At 40.9% G+C, this 20,839-nt stretch overlaps 1 protein-coding gene across 6 annotated transcripts in view; it reads right to left on the bottom strand.

Moving 5' to 3' along the window:
- The window catches only part of ZNF827 (zinc finger protein 827), a 205,797-nt gene that overhangs the window by 3,357 nt on the left and 181,601 nt on the right, over window positions 1-20,839 (bottom strand). Inside the window, exons 9-14 of one of the 6 annotated variants that reach the window (XM_060246687.1) lie at window positions 12,228-12,365; window positions 7,785-7,956; window positions 4,693-4,859; window positions 2,111-2,305; window positions 1,835-2,012; window positions 1,362-1,430 (exon numbers count right to left, since the gene is read on the bottom strand). In XM_060246687.1, coding sequence (XP_060102670.1) covers window positions 1,373-1,430; window positions 1,835-2,012; window positions 2,111-2,305; window positions 4,693-4,859; window positions 7,785-7,956; window positions 12,228-12,365 — 908 coding nt within the window. In that variant the 3' untranslated portion in view covers window positions 1,362-1,372. Of the gene's footprint in view, window positions 1-1,361; window positions 1,431-1,825; window positions 2,013-2,110; window positions 2,306-4,692; window positions 4,860-7,784; window positions 7,957-12,227; window positions 12,366-20,839 lie in introns of all 6 variants that reach the window. The other 5 variants (XM_060246688.1, XM_060246682.1, XM_060246684.1 and 2 more) reach the window with 5 other exon arrangements.

The raw sequence follows: 20,839 nt of genomic DNA, 5'->3' as shown, positions 1-20,839 counted from the left end.
TGGTCCCACAGACACCATGGTCCAAAGCAAGGGTGATCTGTAATGCGAATGTCGATCCCGATCTCGATACTTATTCAGTTTCTATGGAATTTGATGGCTGCATGATATGAAGTGGACAGTAAGTTCCATCTGAAACTATCGTATATTCAGTGCTTAGTTTTCCATAACTAGAACCTGGTTGGGGTTGAGTTTTGTCAGGAAGATTCCACTATGGGATCATTTATAGGGCTTGTGGCGGAGTAGCAGTAATTCCAATCTGCCTGTCTCTTAAAACATGTTACTCATACATCTAAGGATGTGTTAACATTTTAAGTTGGAAAGTGATGTAGATGTTTTATAAATAAAGTGAGAAATAAAGTTGCCATCAGCTGGTGGGAGTCTTGGGGGAGGCATCAGCACAACAGCATTATGTCTCTTCCAGGGAAAACCTCCATAAGAATTTTTGGTGATTCTTAAGAACAGAGTGAAATCACTTTTGGGTTTTCCCTAGAAGAGACATAAGACCACTGCACCAATGGCAATTTTAACATTTTCCTCCCAACAGCCAACAGGGAGACAATCAATGAGGGTGGGGTTGCCAACAGATCTCCCACCCCAGTAGGACACCTGGAAACCCTATGAGAAATAGTTTACAATATTTAAAATTCAAAGAGGGATCTCACAATTTCACCTTATTTCAACTCTCAGTAAGAAGCAAAACTTCCCATAAATAATCAGCATATCTTGACAAAATGCCAAAGGCATTGGAGTCAATTAATAGTAAGATGCACCTTTTGAAGCCAAGCATCAAGTCCAAGGCTCTAAAGAAGGCCACAGCTTCATGCCTTTCAAAATTTAGCACAAGGAAGAGTCAAAACAGAAGCAGATAGATGACTGTGATGGAGAATTACACTTCAGCAATCATCTTCTTTCTGAGTGCCACCAACAAACTGAATTAATGAGGCTTTAACAAGCCATGCCAACAAAAAGGTAACAGCAACAGGGTTCCTTAATTCCTGAGGTATGGAGATAAAGAATTTGCAATAAAGAAATCCTTTGATCCAGTGATTTCCTACATATGAGGGGGCTCCAGAGCTCAAACCGAGCTCCCATGCCCATAAGAACTGTTCATTTCCAAGGCAGAACCATACATGCAGCACTTTGTGTGCCAAACTGCCCCTTTCACTGTATTGATGGGGACAGCTTCCACATACACCACTTTCATGTGTTCATTTGAATGTATACGAGGCTCCAGGCAAAACTGTCCATTTTTTGCAATGTATTGGGTTGGATCCCACAATCTGCAGATGCAAGGGTACAAAATCACTATTTCTGTTTCTTCCCTCTCATTCCCTTCCCTCACCCCATTGCAGCCTCCTGACCTGTGTAGCTATTAGTCCAGGTGGGTCCTCAATTCCGGAAATAAACATTCCCAGGGCCGGTAAGAAGTGCTGGAAGGAGGGGAATGTGGGAAAGATCTGCAATGAGCGTGAGATCCAACTCCCAATTTTCATTTTTAATCATGATAATTGTTTTAAAGATCTACATGTAAGGAGTAAAAAATGCCTGACTGTAAGGAGTTGCTTTAGCTACAGGCACTAATGTAGACATATGCCTCTGTAAACTGAAGCTGTCTGCATTTGCGTCATCCACTGTTCAGCACAGTGATCACTCTGCCATCAGGGACTAGAGTTTAAGCAGTCAATGAAAGTTAAAAACAATCTTCAGAGCCAACTTCCTAGGTTTTGACTCTGTGACCAAAATCAATCCCCTCCAGGTTTGCTTTCTCTGTTTCTGCGCCCACAATACTTGAGGTACTGAACACAGTAAAAATTTGTGTACTTGCTTTCCTTACTTGAGCCCACCGGTGGGGACAGTGTGACATTTCTTGTGCTCCAGTAATTGCTCCGGAGTCTTCATGAACTTATGGCACACATCACATTCAAACATCCGTGTGATCAGGTGGATTTGCAAATGGCGCTCAAACATGTTTTTTGTTTTGCAGACAAAGTTACAGAAAACACATTCAAAACCTGCAAAGGGAAATCACAGACACTATTACCTAAGTCACCCATCTCAGCCTCGAGTAAGTGGAGGTTGTAACTTTGCATCTATTTCACCAGCTTTTTACCTTTTTCTGATTTCTCTTCCGTGCTTAATAAGGTCTGGCTCCCAGGCACTACAGAAATAACTAACAGGTTGTTTGAACTCTTGGGTTTGGGACTGATCGCAACATCTTCTTTGCTGTTGGCAGAATCACTAAGTGCTGACAGGGAGGAGGAGGAAGAAGGACTATTTGAGTCACTGGGTGTCTTCCTCTCTTCACCTAGGCAGAAAAGAAAAGAAACAAGTCAGCCTAAAGCATTAACTTACTTATTAGCATCAGGTGGAGGAGGGACCGTGGCTCAGTGGTAGAGCATCTGCTTGGTAAGCAGAAGGTCCCAGGTTCAATCCCTGGCATCTCCAAAAAAGGGTCCAGGCAAATAGGTGTGAAAAACCTCAGCTTGAGACCCTGGAGAGCCGCTGCCAGTCTGAGAAGACAATACTGACTTTGATGGACCAAGGGTCTGATTCAGTATAAGGCAGCTTCATATGTTCATATGTTCATGCCCTCATTGACCAAGACAAACGTTTCATTCCTGTTTTGCCTTAACATTTTCCAGAGGAAAGCCCAGTGTGACATCCCTGCTGCGGATGTTTCTGTGGACTTGTCATGCATTCTTAGTTTCAATCACTTATAGCTATGTAACTCTTACTAGACTTGGGCAATGACAATTTTTTATTTGTTCATCAAGATAAAATTCATGCAATAATGGGACAGTGAGTAAAGGTTCATTACACATCCATAACAAAGTGGCTAATATTATATCATGGGCAGGTGAAAATATGTTGAGATCCCCTTACAGTATAGTACCATTATTTTAACATGATCCCTTAAGGTAAAAGCATTTGCTTTAGTTTTACTTTTCAGTTGCATAGTTGGTTACTGGATGTGGCTAGTTATGGCCTATCAGGGCCCAGACTGGGCATAGCTTATGTTCTAGTAAAGTTCTGTTCTGGTATTGGGTGCTGTGGAGTTAAAATACATGTCTGTAAGACTGTGGATTTAGAAATCTGCATTGTGTGTGCCACATGGGAAAACCTGTTTCATTGTGCTCTGAGTGTTTGGGGTCAATGTGTTCGGTGGACAGAGATCAAGGATGTGTGTGTATTGAGTGGACCTCTTTCCATTCTGGATCACGGGACTCCCCTGCAGAGACTAGGAGGAAGAACAGGGCTCCAAAAGAAACGTTATTTCAGATAGGCAGGGGTTCCCTATTTTTCACTGATAGCAGGAAGACAAAGTCTAGACCAGGGGTGTCAAATGTCGGTCCAGTGGGACAGAACCAGCCCACCCAGAATTTTAATCAGGCCTGCGGGACTCTTTTCTCCCCCCTCCTGTCCTCACCCTTTAAAACTCCAAGGCTCCAGAAGTTCCCAGCTCCTTATTCCTTGTCTTTGCAAGTTGAAGCAGGAAGTAATTCTGGGCTTGCAAAGAAAATGCAGAATGGACTTTCCATTAAGGACTCTGTGCCCAGATATACTACTCCCTTAATGGAAAATCCATTCTGTGTTTTCTTTGCAGACTTGTCTGTACTACAATGTATTTGAATGGAGTCGAGCACAGTTTCACTTTTCAGCGTTTATATGACTAGTTAGAAGTTGTTCCTTGCTGGAGGTGGGTGCCCTTGCAAATAAAGGGGTGATGCTTTGAGCCAGCATGTCTCTGCTGAACTGATCTTAAAACTGGTATCTACTGAGTTCCCTAACCTGGGAACTCACAGCCAAAGAGGGATAGTATCCTAGAGAGCCATTGCTAATCTGAGTAGAACTGAGGGCAGGGAGAGAAGCTTGCAATGCCCACACATTTCATGTTTCCCTAAGCCCAGAGCATTTCATATTTTTGGTTTATATTTTTAGTTTTTGCTGTGATCCTTGAGCTTTTTCTTGATATTTTAAAAATTGCATTGCTAAATCTCACTATTCTCCCACCTTTCCATTTTAAAGAAAACATTGCAAGAGTATTTTAAGTTAAAAATAGTATCTTTAACGGGGTTTCTCTGTATCCTTTATAAAGTTTATATCTTCACTCCCTGGTATTACATTTTATGATGCACAAGGCCTGTCCCCAAAAAGTCCCTTTTACGTCACATCTGGCCATCATAACAAATGAGTTCAACACCCCTGGTCTAGGCTGAAGCTTCTTGGGTTCTGCCCTTTCTGAAGCTCCCATATCCCTTCCTACCTACGATGCATCTTTTCTGGGCATTGCTGGGGGAGAAGGGGAGCACTTTTTGTTTCCATTTATGAGAATATGCAGAGTCTGGGAGGATTCTTACATTGCAGCATACAGGGTATTTGCAAATGCAGTCATACACACGAACTGTGAAGAGATGTCTGGTAGGTTTCTATAGTCTCTTATCTAATGGAAACAATTAACACTCCAAACTCTTCACACAACAGCCATGACTATTTAAAGATCACACTAATTTTTTTTAAAGGAAATAATAAATTATGTAATTCTAACACATGTGGCCCTTAATTCTACATAAGAGTTTTGTACCAACAGAATTTTGCCAAGCTGAGGGTCCAAAGAGGCTGGCATCAGCAACAAAATTCAGTGGGAAGGCTGGGAAGCTTAAGCCAACTCCAGACGCAGAGATAGGTTATCACCTGCATGCTTGGTGGTGATGTGAACCTTCATCTCGGACTCCTCCATGGTAACAAAATCACAGGCTGTGCAGCAAATAGAAAACATCCACTGTTCTTTATCCACATGAAGCGACATATGACTGACAAACTGGACATTCATCTCGGTTTCAAATCCACACACATGACAACTGAAGGCAGGAGAGAGTTAGAAAAATCAAGGAAGAGCATTGACAGACACTCTCTTGGAGACAGGCACAAATATACCATGTCTCTTCATTCAACCTTACAAACTCCTGGTTTTACAAACTTTGCCTTCTCTGCGCTGCTTAAATGGCACTGGGGTATTCTTTTGCCTGCTGAACTGCTTCTGAACTGACAGCTCTGCCAAACTGATTAAGGGAAGGCACAAGGCAACAATCCCAAACACGCTATAATGACGCTAAATAATCATAAAGTTAATTAAAAACTACAGGTTCCAGATGCTGCACATCACCTAGCTGATTCCTTAGGGCAATAAGATGTGCTGCAGCTTTGCCAAGATGTTTAGTCAGGCTGCTATGTGGACAAATGGAGAGCTTGCCTGCGCACTTCATGAGCTCCAAGCCTTGGAAATAGTCCCACATCAGGTTTAGGTCTTGTGTAGAAATGCCTGGCATTCTCAGCACAAGCAAGCCAAAATGGACTCAGGATTCCTTCTGCCTGACTGGGCAAAAGCATGGATCAGCTATGCAAACACAAGTGGTACCAAGAGACATTTTGCAAGCTGCTCATAGTCCTGGTAAAGCTGATGACTGGTGAAAAACAATCTACAGCTCACTTTCTTTTCAGAACCTCTCAACTGTTTGAAGCCACTGCACTCTGAAAGTCAGACCTGTGATATCCAAAGTAGAGAGGTGGCTGTTATGTGAGAAGCTGCTTTGTGTAGCCACTTGTATGCAGGTCCAGCCACTTCACTATGCTGCTGCACACCAGTACTATGATCCCCACAGCAAACAGAAGCCCTGTGTGGCAGGGTGCTGTGCATGAATGCACATGTGGGCTGGCCCATGAATAATCTGGATATCAAGTGGCTCTACAACAGTTGCTTCTTTGTTTGCACCACTCCTTTTCACAGAGTGGATTGAGACCATTAAATGAAGTGGTGAAGCCATCCGGCAACAGCTTGTGTGAGTGCTCTGACACAGCCAAGTGGCAAGATCATAGCTCACCATGCTCTGATTTCATTCATCTTTCAAAAGGGATTCTAGAATATTTCACTCATCCAATTTAAACCTTGAATAAAACTTCATTGGTTTTAAAGGTGCCACCGGGCTCACACTTTTGTTCTACCCATTCACAGAGTGGATGCGATCCCTGACAGATCAGTCTCTTAGGCAATAACAATGCAATCCTAAACAGAGTTATTTCTTAATTCAATAAGTTAATGGTCTTAGAAGGATGCAACTCTGCTTAGAATTTCGCTACTAGTCATTCCAGTTCTCATAAGGAAAGTTGATGTGAGTTGCATGCACATAGTGCATGGGGAATTCCAGTATGGGACAGAAAATGTAGCAAGCCGAAAGTGGAATTTCTGGTAACTGAATCAAGATAAAGAAGTATAAATTATGATTTCTTCCAGTTTTTAGATGTGTGTAACATTGAAGATGTATTGTAAAATCTTTATTAATCTGATTTTGGTTTCTTGACATTTTGCAGCTATGCAGCTTTGCTGCTTTAATTGGCTCTCACTTTTATATTTCATAGCACCCTTTCTTCTAGGAGCTCACGGTGGCATACATACGATTTCCTCCTCCTTCCATGTAATTACATGTTTTGATTAACATACTGATTAATTTACTGTTTAGATACATGGCTTTGCTCAGCATTCCAGAGATCAATTCTGCACTTGTCACAGAGTCGGGTTAGGCTTAAGCATTCTTAAGTGTGCTTCCTCAGAATCAAGGCACAATCAATCCAGTTTGGAAAACTCTCAAGAAAGGGAGAGCACATCTGCATCCTTACACAGCTTATTCCCTATGACCCAGCCCCTGCCAGCCATGAGCTCCAAAGACACCATAACTGGTGGTGGTGGTAAGGGGGCAGCACTGGGGCTGATCTCATTTCACTAAGGAAAAGGAAGATATCAGCAGTTGCCATTTGGACTGTACTCATCTGAAGTATGCTCAGCAACTCCGGTGAGCCAAACTCAGTTCCCCAACTGTCCACCTCCCTCCACTGGGGAAAACAGTTAGCTGTGAGAAGTAGTTCATTGAAAGCATAGTTGGGGCACAGGCAAGCATTACCCTTACTGAGGATGAACCCCGTTCAAGAAGGCAGGGCAGCCGGTAGCGAGAGATTGCATTAGCGATTGCTCAAGCCACAAAGCAGCTGGTTCCCTATATAGAGTAGTTCAGTATAAGAATAATGCCTGTGCTAGAAAGTCAAGTGGTTTATGATGTAGTATCATAACAATGGGGAGTGGTGACTAAAGTGTTTTTAGCGTGGTAGTGATAAGAGGTGGTACTAATTCTGGACATTTGTTTTGATTGCTTCATCAAAGACCTGCTTGCACACCAAAAAGGACCAGGCCAACCGCATGCAATGGGAACACATGGCATGGCTGTAAGAATATATGCATGTATTTACAACTTTGGTACACAGGGTTCATGTTCACATATACTGATGCTCTGTGGAAATGCTAAATAAGTTTGTTGCCCATGTTTGCACAACATGGTGAGTGTGCAGATCAGGAGGATCTCGGATGCAGAGTGTTCCCATTATGTGTGGTTGGTTGGCTCCTAGTATACACAACAATAATGTCTGAAAAGAATGTATGTATTAGATTATTTTATATTGATCACACCTGCAGCCACTGTTAGTGCTTGTGAAGGTCCATCTACCTCTGAACTCCTCCTAAGAAGTGTGAACTTTCACAGAGCATGGTAGGATTGCAATGCCTGCCACAGCTATTTTGGTGTCACTGCTGGAGTCAAATGTAATAAGCCAAAAGCACCTGTCAGTCTCTGCTTCAGAAGTGAACTGGACAGGGCTTGTTCTTTGTTTTGAAAACACAGACAGGCAGCAAAGGCAGCTGGAGCCTGGTCTCTGGGCTTGGCTTTCAACAGGGTCCTCACCTGTAGTAATAAGGGTGCTTCTTTCCATCACTGCCTTCGGAAGTGACAGCGCTGACAATGTCCTCAGTGTCTGTACTCACCAGCTTCACGGAATGGACAGTCAGGTGCTGGTTCAGGTTAGCACGGCACTTAGCAGCATAGGGGCACAAATGGCATTTGTATTTTCTCTCTTCTGAAAAAAAAACATTAAGAACTTGGGTTTAAATTGCACACATGTTTACACTGCAGTCCTATGCAGCTTTCACTCCAGTCTAAACCCACAGATTCCAATAGACTCAAACTGGAGGAACTCTACAAACGATTGCACTGTAGCCCATTCTTTCATAAAGAGGCTTCGGTAATTTACACGGTATTCCTCAGCACTGAGTGAGAACTCCTTAACAGATACGTTTTGACATCTTCATAGCAAAGAGAAGCATTTGTGTAACAAGGGACACGCTGCGCATTTTCAGCAACATGAAGAGTTGCTGGCACAGCATGCAGAGGCCTGGATTTTAAAAAAGGACATGGTCTCTTTCCTTGAAGGTGTGCCTATCTGTACACTGTGTATCTCTACATAGAAGGGGAAACAGGACAAATGCACAAACACTACCAAGCTAAGACACTTTTAAAAATGTCATTCCCAATACAGGAATATATGCTTTTGATAAAAATATCTTTGGATCCTACAAAATCATTCCAAACAATATTGGGCACACCAGATTAAATTGAGCACACTTTTGAGTCCCACTGACTTCAATAAGAGCCAGTTAAAGCTTAAGAGACCTTAGATTTGCCCAAGTCATGCCCACTGTTTAAAACTTCTATGTCAGCAACTTCATGGGAAATGTTTAAATTGAATATTATATTGTAAAACCATGAGTACAGATGAAATGCTACCTTTTATTAGACTAATTGTTTAACTATATCCCTCTGGCTTTGGAAGCTTGCAACACTTAAAAACTATTTATGGCTCAACAAGAGCTTCCATTTAACTATTCACATGTTCCCCTCATATTGTGGGAAAGCTCCAAGCGTCTAGACCTTGGAAGTATAATATAAAAGAATTTATATAAGGAGTTTAGCAGGCTTTCAGAACAGTAAATATAATCCAGTTATGGTGCCTGTGTTGCAACACCACTGTACTTGTGGTGGCTAACAATACTCAAAAGAGTCAATGCTACAAAAAAGCCTAGCAGGAGTTTATTTGCATATCAGGCCACATCCCCTGACATCACCATTGTTTCACACAGGGCTTTTCCTACAGGAACTTATTTGCATATTAGGTCACGCCCCCTGATGCCAACCCAGCCAGAACTACATTCCTATGCGTTCCTGCTAAAAAAAAGCCCTGAAAAGAGTCAAGTCTTAGGAGAGATTTATGTGAAAGTTCAGTGTTTAATTGTTTTGCAGCAAAAAGGATGGACTTAATAAAAGGATGGAGTTAATAAACTGAATCCTTTCTAAGGGTGATGAGAAATGTACCCCCCCACACACAAAAAGTTTGCAGAGCATCCCAGTTTTCAGTACTGCTTTAGGTTTACCGTTCTGATATTTAAATGCTATATAAACATTGATTCATTTGTCACTTTTCAAAAATACAACTGTTCTGGGGTTTGGGGGTGGTGTGATGTTCTTGATGACATCACAAAGGGTCAGCCAATGAGCACCACACATATCCTGAAACCCTGGAAAACTGTTTTTTCTGCACTTGCTCCTGAAAAGGAATAGTAGATTGGACTGAACACAGTAAGACTGCTTCTAGATGGGTTCACTGCTCTATTCATGTTTTCCTTGTCTTTTCCCTACGAACATTAAAGGCTGAATTTGCCATACAGTTCTAGTGTTTAAAAATTATTTTCTAATGTTTAAAAATTGATGGCTCACAGTAGGAATCGCCTGACATTATATTCAGAGACTGCAAATCTACAAACTCACAGAATTTGTATTTTAGCCAATACCATTGGATTCTCCAAGGGCCCTTTTGTGGAAATTAGGAATGCAGTCTCAGAGCTGAACAAAATTATACAGTTTTTTAATGTCATGTCTGGGCTCTCAATTTTTCTGAACTGAAACAGTACTGAGCAGTACATAGGTACTGTTGGGCTAAATGTGCAGCCCCTACCTCCAAACTGTCCCACCTGGGGACAATTCAGGAAAAACAACATGGGGGAAACTATTGGGAAACTATGAGGTTTGTGGATTAACTTTAAGCAATTTTTTAAAAAGAAAAAGCCCAACACAAACTCATTTGCATATCAGACCACACCCTCTGACATCACCATGATTTCACACAGGGCTTTTTTGTAGAAAAAGCCCAGCAGGAACTCATTTGCCTATTAGGCCACACCCCTGATGCCAAGCCAGCTGGGACTGTGTTCCTCCTCAAAAGCAGCTCTGATTTTAAGAAATTACCACTAAAGAAAAGCTTATTTTTTCCTTCTTACAATATGGCTATGCAGGACTGGATCTACATGTTTTTTGAGGGGGAGCAAAATCAAAAAATGGCACCCCCTTATGGGTTATTCTATTTTATGGTCCCATAGAATACAATGGGCTCCATACCCAATTTGGCGCCCCCCCACTTTCGGCGCCCAGGGCAAGCACCCACCTCTGCCCCCCCTAGATCTGGCCCTGTGGCTATGCTAGAGACTGCAAAAGTGACTAAAACACTAAAACAAATCAAATTTATCTATAACTATAAAGAACATAAGAACATAAGAGAAGCCATGTTAGATCAGGCCAATGGCCCATCCAGTCCAACACAGCGGCCAAATATATATATATATATATATATATATATATACACACACACACACACACACACACACACACACACACACACTGTGGCTAATAGCCACTGATGGACCTCTGCTCCATATTTTTATCTAACCCCTTCTTGAAGGTGGCTATGCTTGTGGACGCCACCACCTCCTGTGGCAGTGAATTCCACATGTTAATCACCCTTTGGGTGAAAAAGTACTTCCTTTTATCCTACTCATTATTCTACTTAATAAATCCTTCAGGATCTTTCACTGGACATAAGGACAGAGAGCAAAATGGGATCATCTATGGTCATATAATCACATTTGGTATTTTGTAACAATTTATTTGAGACTGAAAAGTGTGCAAGATTGCAAATGACTTGGATTAGCTGACCTCACTACTAAATCTGCTCTCTTTCCTCTGCAGAAAAGTTATATTACTAAGTATTTACCATGGCATATGGTCAGACTTCAGCAGAACTATGGTGTTATTTATGAACTTCATTTTTCCCCTATATTTTTGGACTGCACATCTACTGATTGCACTAATTTTGTTGGCAAATCTAGTTGAATGTTACAATGAATGTCAGGCCAGACTGTCTGTGAATCCAAACAATAGGGAAAGAAGCATCCTCCATTAACTCTTAAAAAAAACCACAGAGAGCAAATGAAATTTAACTCTATCTTATAGGGTCAAACATTAGTTTAACATGAACATTAAGTAGTCCAATTCAGCAAGGGTGATCTGGTTATTGCGCAGGGGGTGGGAGGAGAGGGAACAACACACAGTGCAACTCTCATCCAGCAGGATGATGCAATGCATATGCATCATTTAGGCAACACCAAATTAAGAAAGACTGAAACTTTCATCTACATTAGACATAGAACTGCATCCAGGAATTCATGCCCTCTTGCTCAAGAAATTAGCAATATTGTGCAACAGCACATGTAAAGATGCTGTGAATCGAATGCCATGAATCAAATCATTTTAGGTCTTAGTCAGCTACTAGCTTTCCTATAGGGTTATTTGGAGAAGTGAGACAGGAGACCTGGTATAGACCAACTTCATTCTAAACCTCCTAAGCTGGTCTGATAGTTGACACGGGCCCAGTCAGTATTCCTCAGGAGCATATAGGGCCTTTCACAGAAACTAAACACAGGTACATTTTAGCTATGGTGTTTAGCTAGAATCCCATAAGCCTGGTTCAACACAACTATAGTCTGGTGCTATGCATTAAGCCCGGAATGAGCCTTAAGGCTTGCTGGCTACCTTTCTCCCCTCCCATGCTGTGTTTCATTTCCTCCCTTCTTGGTTATTGGCAAATTATAGTTCTCAACTGGCAAATTATGATTTGTGCTTGCCCTGCAAAGCAGAATTGCAAACAAGGATCAAATAATAGGTTGTAGTTCTGATCTGCAGGGCAAGCTCAAATCAAATGCAAACCATATTCAGTTTGCCAGTTTGGATTTAACAGCAAACTATGAGTTGTCACAGACCAGTAAGGGAAGGATAGAATCCCAGTGGATAGAAGGAAGCAGGAATAGGAAGGAGAAGCAGGGAGTATGTAAACCTGGGTCTCAGTCCAGGCTCATTCCTGTCATACCACAATCCACTTTAAAAAATGCAAAGGAATGTTTCTTATTGCCATGAAAAATATATTGAAACTGCCCAAGACTACTATTTTTTAAAAAGTGTTACCTGTGTGCAGGGAGAGATGTCGGGACAACGTCTGCTGTCGGCCAAACACTTTTCCACACACATCACAGGGAAAGAGCTGGTCATTGAATTTCCAAGATGGCAACCCATTTCCAGCCTCCAGCCCTATCTTCTCTGTTTCTAGTCCCCAAAAAAGGAGAAAATACAATTCTAATATTAATAAATGAGATGCATTCCTGGATTCCATGCTATAGATGAATATGGATTCCATATGTTACTTGTCATGGCCAATACAACAATGCTTCCCCACAGCTCATGACACATAGATACATGACTTTGAGCCATAGATCACGCTAAAAGGCAGCCTTCTCTGTTAGTATTCCCATATTACATAAATAACACAAAGATGTTTTTTTTTTGTTCAGACCAAACAGCAACCTCTAGAGAAATCATTTACAGAGCTAGGCTACAAAGAATTCTATAAGGTAGCACAATAAGCTAGGAAGAGTAATTTCCCATCCATCCACAAGACTCTGAAAGCAAGATGCTATCGCAGATATTTTACTTTACATTTATCCATTTAGATCCTCTTTTTTTGACAACTTCAGATAAATCGGAGGCTCTCAGTCTGTATGCATTTGCATATACATCTTAGTTTTATGTTGATTTTTATCCCCACAGTAATATAAGAACCTGCTGAATCAGACCAAAGACCCATCAGGTCAAGCATTCTGTCTCCTACAGAAGTCAGCCAGATGCCTCCAAACACACACAAGCAGGAACACAGAAGTCAAAGCATCCACCTACTGTTACCTCTAGCAACTGGTATACAAAGGTATACTGGCTTTGAACATGCTACTGATGAGCCTGCTCCCCACAAATTTGTTTTTATTAGCCTCTTCTTGTTTTAGCTAACTGATGAATACAAGAAAAGTAATATCAGCGAGTTCATTTCGACAGTACATACATTTCTATTGGATTTTAGCCATTCCTACTGTCTTCTTGTTTACCTCCCTCCAAATAATGTTGAACAAAATATTGTAGCTATCTCATAGTTCCTTTCCATATGATATATAGAACACCTGAAATACAGTACTTCAAGATTACTCAAGTCAATTTCATAGCTTTCTGCAGTTTTCTCTAACACTGGAGTACTTGGAACTACTGCTGAATGTTCAAACACTTATTAAATCAGATTTAACACTATGCTAGTAGTGGGTAAGGTGTAAACCACAGAGTGGTAGATTTACTTTCCAAGTTAGTTCACAAAGGAAACCACTGGTTCTGCTAGTGTGAATTCAGTCAATCACAGTTATTATTACTTTGCTTTTAACACCTACAAAAGGAGTTCTGTTATAGCTCTGTCTGTGCATTCACTTCATATCAGAAAATCTGCAAAACTGAGGGATTTAAGCCATAAAATAACAAAGGAAGACAAAACAGAATGAGGGAAATTACTGATTGCGAATCTGCTTTTCTAAAGTAATCATAGACTCACAGATTTTTAAGCCAATAAGGTAACCATTATTGAAATCAAGCCTGCCATTCTGCTTAAAAACTTTGTAAAAATCCACCTAGTATTTCCTGCATCTAGCTCATAACTTCTGGTTCAGTTGCAGTCTGTCTTGGGGAAAGAGAAGGATGCTAACCTGATTGAATGCAGCAATGAAAACCACCACAGTTCACAGCTTGCTCACTCTTTGTCTCCCCTAAAGAGATCCCCACAACTATCTAATTTTAATTGCCTTTTTTATTTTGCTTGACTTCAGATAAGAATTACTCCTATGCTACAGTGACTTTTGTGACAAAGACCTCAGGAAATGTGTATGACTGAGCTGTCTGAAGAGGTCCAATGTATAATAGAGTCTGTGACAATTTCTCTTTTGGGTACTTGTAAAAAACCTGGCCCACCCAAAGTATAGCAGCCATGGGTCCATTCTCCATACACAGCTTACTTCTGATTTTCACAGGAGCCGAGTTGGTTGAGGTTTACTCGGGCGGTTCGCCCACTAGGCAAACTTGGTGGTTGCCTAGGGTGCCGGCAGGGTGGTGGTGCCAAATTCGGCCTCCCCCCCCTAGGAAAACATCTAGTTTGCCTGCTCCCCAGTCTCCTCCTCCCTCCCCCCTCCACCAGGTCTATTTCAATGCCCGGGAGCCGGCAGTTGAACACTGCACTCCTGGGCTATCTAAAGGTGTTCCCCAAGTTAGGATTCCCAAGTTAGAGTACTCAGTAGGGACTAGTCCTCATGTCCATTAAGAGACAAAGCTGACTCAGAGCAATTCCGAGAGAGAGGGGGAAGGAAGGAAGGAAGGGAGAGAGAGAGAGAGAGAAAGAGAAAGAAAGAAAGAGAGAAAGAAAGAGAGAAAGAAAGAAAAGAAAGAAAGAAAGAAAGAAAGAAAGAAAGAAAGAAAGAAAGAAAGAAAGAAAGAAAGAAAGAAAGAAAGAAAGAAAGAAAGAAAGAAAGAAAGAGTGGGGGAGTGGAAAATAAAGCAAATAGGGAAAAAGAAAGACTGACACAGAAAGAATTAATGAATGAAAGGGAGGGAGGGGGAGATAGTTGGAAACAAATAGACAGAGAAAAAAAGAAAAAGAAATAGGAAGGAAGGAAAAAGGAGGGAAGGAGTGAAAGAAAGGAGGGGGAAAACGAAGGAAGAAACAGAAAGAAAGGCGATGAGAGCAACTTACCTTTAAAGCTGCTGACTCACTAGGAAGCCTGCCATGTAACACCAGCAGGATGTAGGGAGGCCTCTACGCAAGTGCGACTGGGCCCCCTGAGCCCTGCAGGACAGTGGGATGTCAGGAGGCCACCGGAAAGCTGCCTGGGCTGAGCCAGAATGCTGGCTTAGGCAACCAGAATGCTGCCCAGGCCAGCTGGAACGGCATTCTGCTGTATTCCAGCTAAGAAAAAAGCCCTGGTTTCTCCTGATTGGTTACTTTCACACTGGCCATGTCTTGTGAAATTGGAAATTCTTCCAGCTGAATTTACTGTGCAGTTTGGAAGGAATTTAAAAATCTGATGGGAGAGTGAGGTGAGCGCACAAGTGAACATGGAAGCAGGTTTTTAAAGCGATGGAGGTGGGAGATGAGAGCCATAGTAAACACAAAAGCAGAAAGGGCCATGGACTCCATTGTTTATTAGATCTCTTCAGATAACCTGAGCATGCAAAGTGACTAAAAGTCTTTATGAGGTGGTTAACACTGAATTACAAAACTGTTACGATTTTATATTTATTACTGTGCTTCTTTGAAAGTTATCTTGACAGGTGTCCTAAAATGAGGTAGCTACAGACTCCACTGTACATTCAGGCAGCTCAGTCATACACACTTCCTGAGTCTTTTGTCTCAGGCAGCTCAGTCATACACACTTCCTGAGTCTTTTGTCACAAAAGTCACCAGATACACAAAGCTCTAGCTTTTAAAGAGGAGCTCAAAAATGGGGAGCATGTATTTTCCTATTAATTCCATGATCTTCCATTTTGTGACTTCCTACAGATAAAATAACATACCCCAAAATCTAGATGTAGCATATATTTATGAATGGACTCTTCAAGAAAACTAATAAAAATCATTTTCCAAAGAGAAGGTACAAAAAAAATCTCTGACCAGCTTGACAAATATGTGGGCTTCGGCCCACACTGCTTAGGATCTGTCAAACTAAAGGCAGGCAACCAGACATATAAGGACAACCTTCTGTTTTTGCTGCTTACCTAAAACTAAAACAGTAGTTTCTAACTTCCTGGCAGCCCACACTATTTCGATGAGCCAGACTGGTGGATCACAAGCTTGCACAGGGCAGGTATGTTACAGCTCATAATGTACAAGTAAAGGGGTGTAGCAGTTCAAAGGGGTTCAAATGTCAGATGAGGACAGGGAAACAAGGTACAAATCCCTGCTTGCCCACAAAGTTGACTGGGTAACCTTGGAACAGTCATACTTTCTCAGACTAAATTATCTGACAAGAGTGGAGTGAAACTCAAAAAATAGTGATGGGAAACAGTGGGTAAAATGAGGGAGTAGAGAACCATGAACACTGTCCTGAGTCCTTTGAAAGGCAGGCTAAACAATGAGTAAACAACTACACCACAATATGTAAGATGACCAGCATGTTCTTTGAACCATATGAGACAGGAAGCTATACAGCAACAATTAGAGATGAATCTTATTAACAAGGATCTGGCCACTCTCCATTCAATGTAAAGTACTATGAGGAACTGCTCTTCTTTCATTTATATAACAATAGGAAATCTGGATAAACTGTCAATGAAGGAGTGCATATGTGAATTATTGTAATTAACTGAAGCAAATTATGAAACCCAGTTCAAATGAGCATCAGAGATCTATGCAGCCATCACAACACACTATTTATTATGGGACACACCTCCCAGGAAAACCACAGTTCACACAGCACAACAAAACAACCAGCCTGACACTTGAAGAGTGCCCTCTGGGTCCTACTATTATCTGCTATTTGTTTTATAATAATATAAATTATCCTGTATGTGTGATTACTCATGCTTCTGCTAAATTAGCCCTTCTGTAAAGTTTAAAAGGCAGAAGGAGGGGAACCAGTTGAAGTATGTATCACACTTTTAACTTCAAAGAAATCAACTGCAAATCATTCTTTCAATTACTAGTCTTGAGTTCAAGACAATGGACATTTGACTCTGTAGCATGTTTTAATAGATGTTTTAGCATAGCTTTCTCAGTATTTAATCAAAACAGTGCTTCAGAGGAGGAATATGGTAATGATTATGAGAAAATGTCAAGTGTATGCCAGTTCTTAAAGCTTGGCCACTACAAAATGGAATTAATTGTGATACAAAGCAAACAGGAAGACTCAATTAGAAGGCAATATGTCTCTTAACAATTCCCCTTAGCATCAGTTAATTGGTCCTTGTTATATTACAGTAGCTAACACCAGAAGCATTATATTTCTTATGTAAAATGAGATAGCTGTCAAAACGCCGTAAGAAACTGAAAATAAGTATTTTCAGATTTTCTCAGAGATGTTGAAATTAGACTTTTATTAAGCTTACTTTGCATCCATCTGGATCTCAATACCATCCTTGCTTTATTTTTGTTAGTTGTCTACTGCTCAGGTGCAGCCTTCTGGGACTTGTTTTTCCAGTATTTTGTAATCTGCCGTCTGCTCTATTTAGGCAGGTACATACAAACAATATTCCTAAAGAATTCCAAAATTAAACTTCACTAAAGAGTTTGATGCTTCCTCATTTTTTGTTAAAGTACAACTTGTCTGAATTTCTGTTTTTATCACTTTATATTGTTTAAACCGTAAGAACCAAGCTGTACAAAGTAGCTTGGAGGGGACAGGTGGAGCAGGCTCCGAAAAGAAAATGGTCATCAACACGTGATGGATCTTACTCTAAACCTGACGTCATCTGAAGAACTTTATGAAACAAAAGCCATCACGAAAAGGTAAATCTAGATTGATAGTTTAGGCAAGGGGTGTCAAATGTCCATCCTGTGTGCTATACCCAGCAAGCCCAGGGATTTAATCAGGCCAATGGGACTCTTTCCCCCTCCCCCACTCCTGTCCTCAGCCTTTGAAGCTCTACAGCTGATGAAATTCCCTGCTATTTCAGCCTTGTCTTTGCTGGCTGCAGCAGGAAGCAAAGCTCCAAGGAAAACATGGAATGGATTTTCTATAAAGGTCTCTGTGCCCAGACAGATAGAGTCCAGAGACTTTAATGGAAAATCCATTCCATGTTTTCCTTGCAACGTTGTCTGTGCTGCAATGTGTTTCAATGGAGTGGCAATAGTTTCACCTTCAGCGTTCTATAGTCAGCTGAAACTCATGCTTCCTGAAGTTGTTTCCTTGCTCCTGGCTTTGAGCCAGATTGTCTCTGATGAATGGTCCTGACCTAGTGAGTATTCTAAACTGGGAACCCACAGCCAAAGTTGGATATTACATTGGAGAGTCATTGCCAATTTGAGCAGAAGGAGGGGTGGGAAGGCGAAGCTTGCAGTGCAATTTCATTGTTTTCCCAGGCTCAGAGTATTTTATATTTTTAGTTTCTGCTGTGATCCTTGTGCTTTTTCTTCATGTTTTATTTAAAAAATTGCGTTGCCAAATCCCACTATTCCTCCACCATTCCATTTTAAACAAAACATTGCAAGACTTTTAAGCATGTTTGTATTTTGAGTTCAAAGAAATAATGTCTTGAGTTGTGTTCGTCTGTGTTCTTTATAAAGTTTATATCTCCTCTAACTGGAATTACATTTTATGACACCCCTGGTTTAGGCTGTTTCACCACCTGTGCGGTCTTCCTGCCTTACAGCCTAACTGTAAAGTACTGGGGTTGGCGCAGTAAGAGACCAGAGTCGGAGAGTGATTTCAGCAAGCTTTACTTCAGGAACACACACACAGACTGAGCTCTATTCAAACTTCCCGCTCTTTTATACAATTCTTGCCCCCTTCTGATTGGTCCTTAACTATCTACATGGATTGGCTATTTACAGGGCCCTAAGGGCCTATCAGGGTACAGTATGAGCCTAGATGTTGATTGGCTACTTATGTTTCAATCCTTCCCCTGATTGGGCATGCTTAGGCCTTCTCTGGAACCCTGGTGTGGAGTACAAGCTTTGGCTTGTTCAGCTTCCCTCCAAAAGTAACAGTTCCCTCCAAAAGTAACAGTTCTCCCATTTAAGCCTAGGACACAACACTAACTAAACAGCTGACTCTACTGGTTCAAATTTATACCTTCATAAAGCTAGAAATGGTTTTTAAAAGATGCTTATATTTGTCAGAGTAATGGACTATCCTCGCAGATCTTTCTCCATTTGGAATCTGGACTCCAATGAAATAAAAGCAAAGAAAAGTCATGTATTGTATGAGACACAATAGTCTTCTGAAAAACGTATGAACACAGTAATCTTTTTGAGAATTTACAATGTGCTCTTAATGTACAAAGTGATTTTCAATTATTCCTATCCCCTATACCAGACATACGGGAGAAGTGTGGCTATGTTTTATGTATCCAAAACCCTGTGTTTGAAATGGAATTGATAAAAAACATATTAAGAAGTATTAAGAATGACTGGATCCTATTTTCTAGGGCCAGTCACATTACTTGTCACAGTCAGACACACCTCCCCCCACCATTTTGAATACTGAACATGACAGTGGTCCATATGATTGGCTGGACACAAGCAGGCACACAAAGGACTGTGTGAATCAACACTTCAGGTGATGCTTGTGATCTGTATAGTACCATTCTATTCTAAATTAAACTTCCAATTAGTATTTCTTTGTAGCTATTGTTAGCTACTCTAAACAGAACACCTCTACATGTCATAAAAAGTCAATTCTTTTCATAAATAGACACACGTTGTGACTCTTTTTTGAGACATACTTTCTTGTGAATGGCTATTTTGGGAGAATTTCCCATCCATACATTAGGAAATTATTAATCTGCAGAGGCCATATTAGTTATGATTATTACAGTAGCCACTCAGATAGCTCCTACTGTTACCACTTATATATTACTGAATATTCCTTATTAGACAAGAACATTCCTATTAGTTTTAAAGAACAACCGGTTTGGTAACTACCTATGTGAAAAATATAGGAAAAATATAGGTAAAACAATACTTTGTAACAGCAACCTAATTTTTTAATTACTATTAGACAATCTAGGAAGAATATCCAATTAAACCATGGTGTTCCAGCTATCTGTTGGCAGCCATATGGAACAACAACACTGCAAAGCTACACACCGGATTGGTATTTAATTACATAATTTTTGAGATAAAAGGGAATGGGACAAAATGAGCAAATGCAGTGTACTAAAGCAAGCACAGACCTCATTGCTTACTACCACAGCAAGCTGAAAAACAAAAATACAGTTTATCAATGTCTCCAAATAAGTATTATTATGAGCATGTTTGTTTCCATCACCTGTCAAGCAAACTGATTTTCCAGGACCAGCTTTCTCCAGTCTGTACTGAGTCTTATTTCTTCTGTTATGAGAACCCAAAGAGCAATAATACCAGCTGACAAAATTTCTATTTTCTAAGGGGTTATATGTGTAGAAAGAATACACAATACTCCAGAATGTTTTCTGCTTATGGGAAATCACGATAATTGCTTCCAAGAGAACAGTAAGAAACAGACAGCCTAAATAACTCAAATTGATCTGTAAGGCTGTTATAGGAAAATTCCCCAATTTATGGTCGCACGGGTTGTGTGTGAGCGCTGAGCTAGCAACACCATGATCAGTATATGCTCGTCACTAAGTAGTAGCATGAATGGGCTCTGCTACTAGTTTAAGGAGAAGTGTTTTCATTGTTTTGATGAGAATGAACAATCAAAAACACATAACTATTGTACAACAAGCAGCCTGAATAGTTCTGACTAGGCTGAGCTTGTCAGACCATCAAGGAAGACTGGGTTGGTATGCAGAGGCAAGAAAATACCTTTGTTCATCTCTTGCTTTGAAAACACCATGTCCTACAGTCTACATTAGTCTCTTACAAGCTACACTATTTTTATTATACAGCAACCCAGGACAAAAATATAAGCTCCCTAAGAGCCAGTTTGACGTAGTGATTAAGAGTGCGGACTCTAATCTGGGAGAACCAGGTCTGATCCCACTCCTTCACATGCAGCCAGCTGGGGATCTTGGGCAAGCTA

This window comes from Heteronotia binoei, chromosome 9, assembly GCF_032191835.1.
Source record: "Heteronotia binoei isolate CCM8104 ecotype False Entrance Well chromosome 9, APGP_CSIRO_Hbin_v1, whole genome shotgun sequence".
Taxonomy (NCBI): Eukaryota; Metazoa; Chordata; class Lepidosauria; order Squamata; family Gekkonidae; genus Heteronotia; species Heteronotia binoei.
The sequence above is the reverse complement of the archived record's forward strand: the minus strand, read 5'-3'. Positions and strand labels throughout refer to the sequence as shown.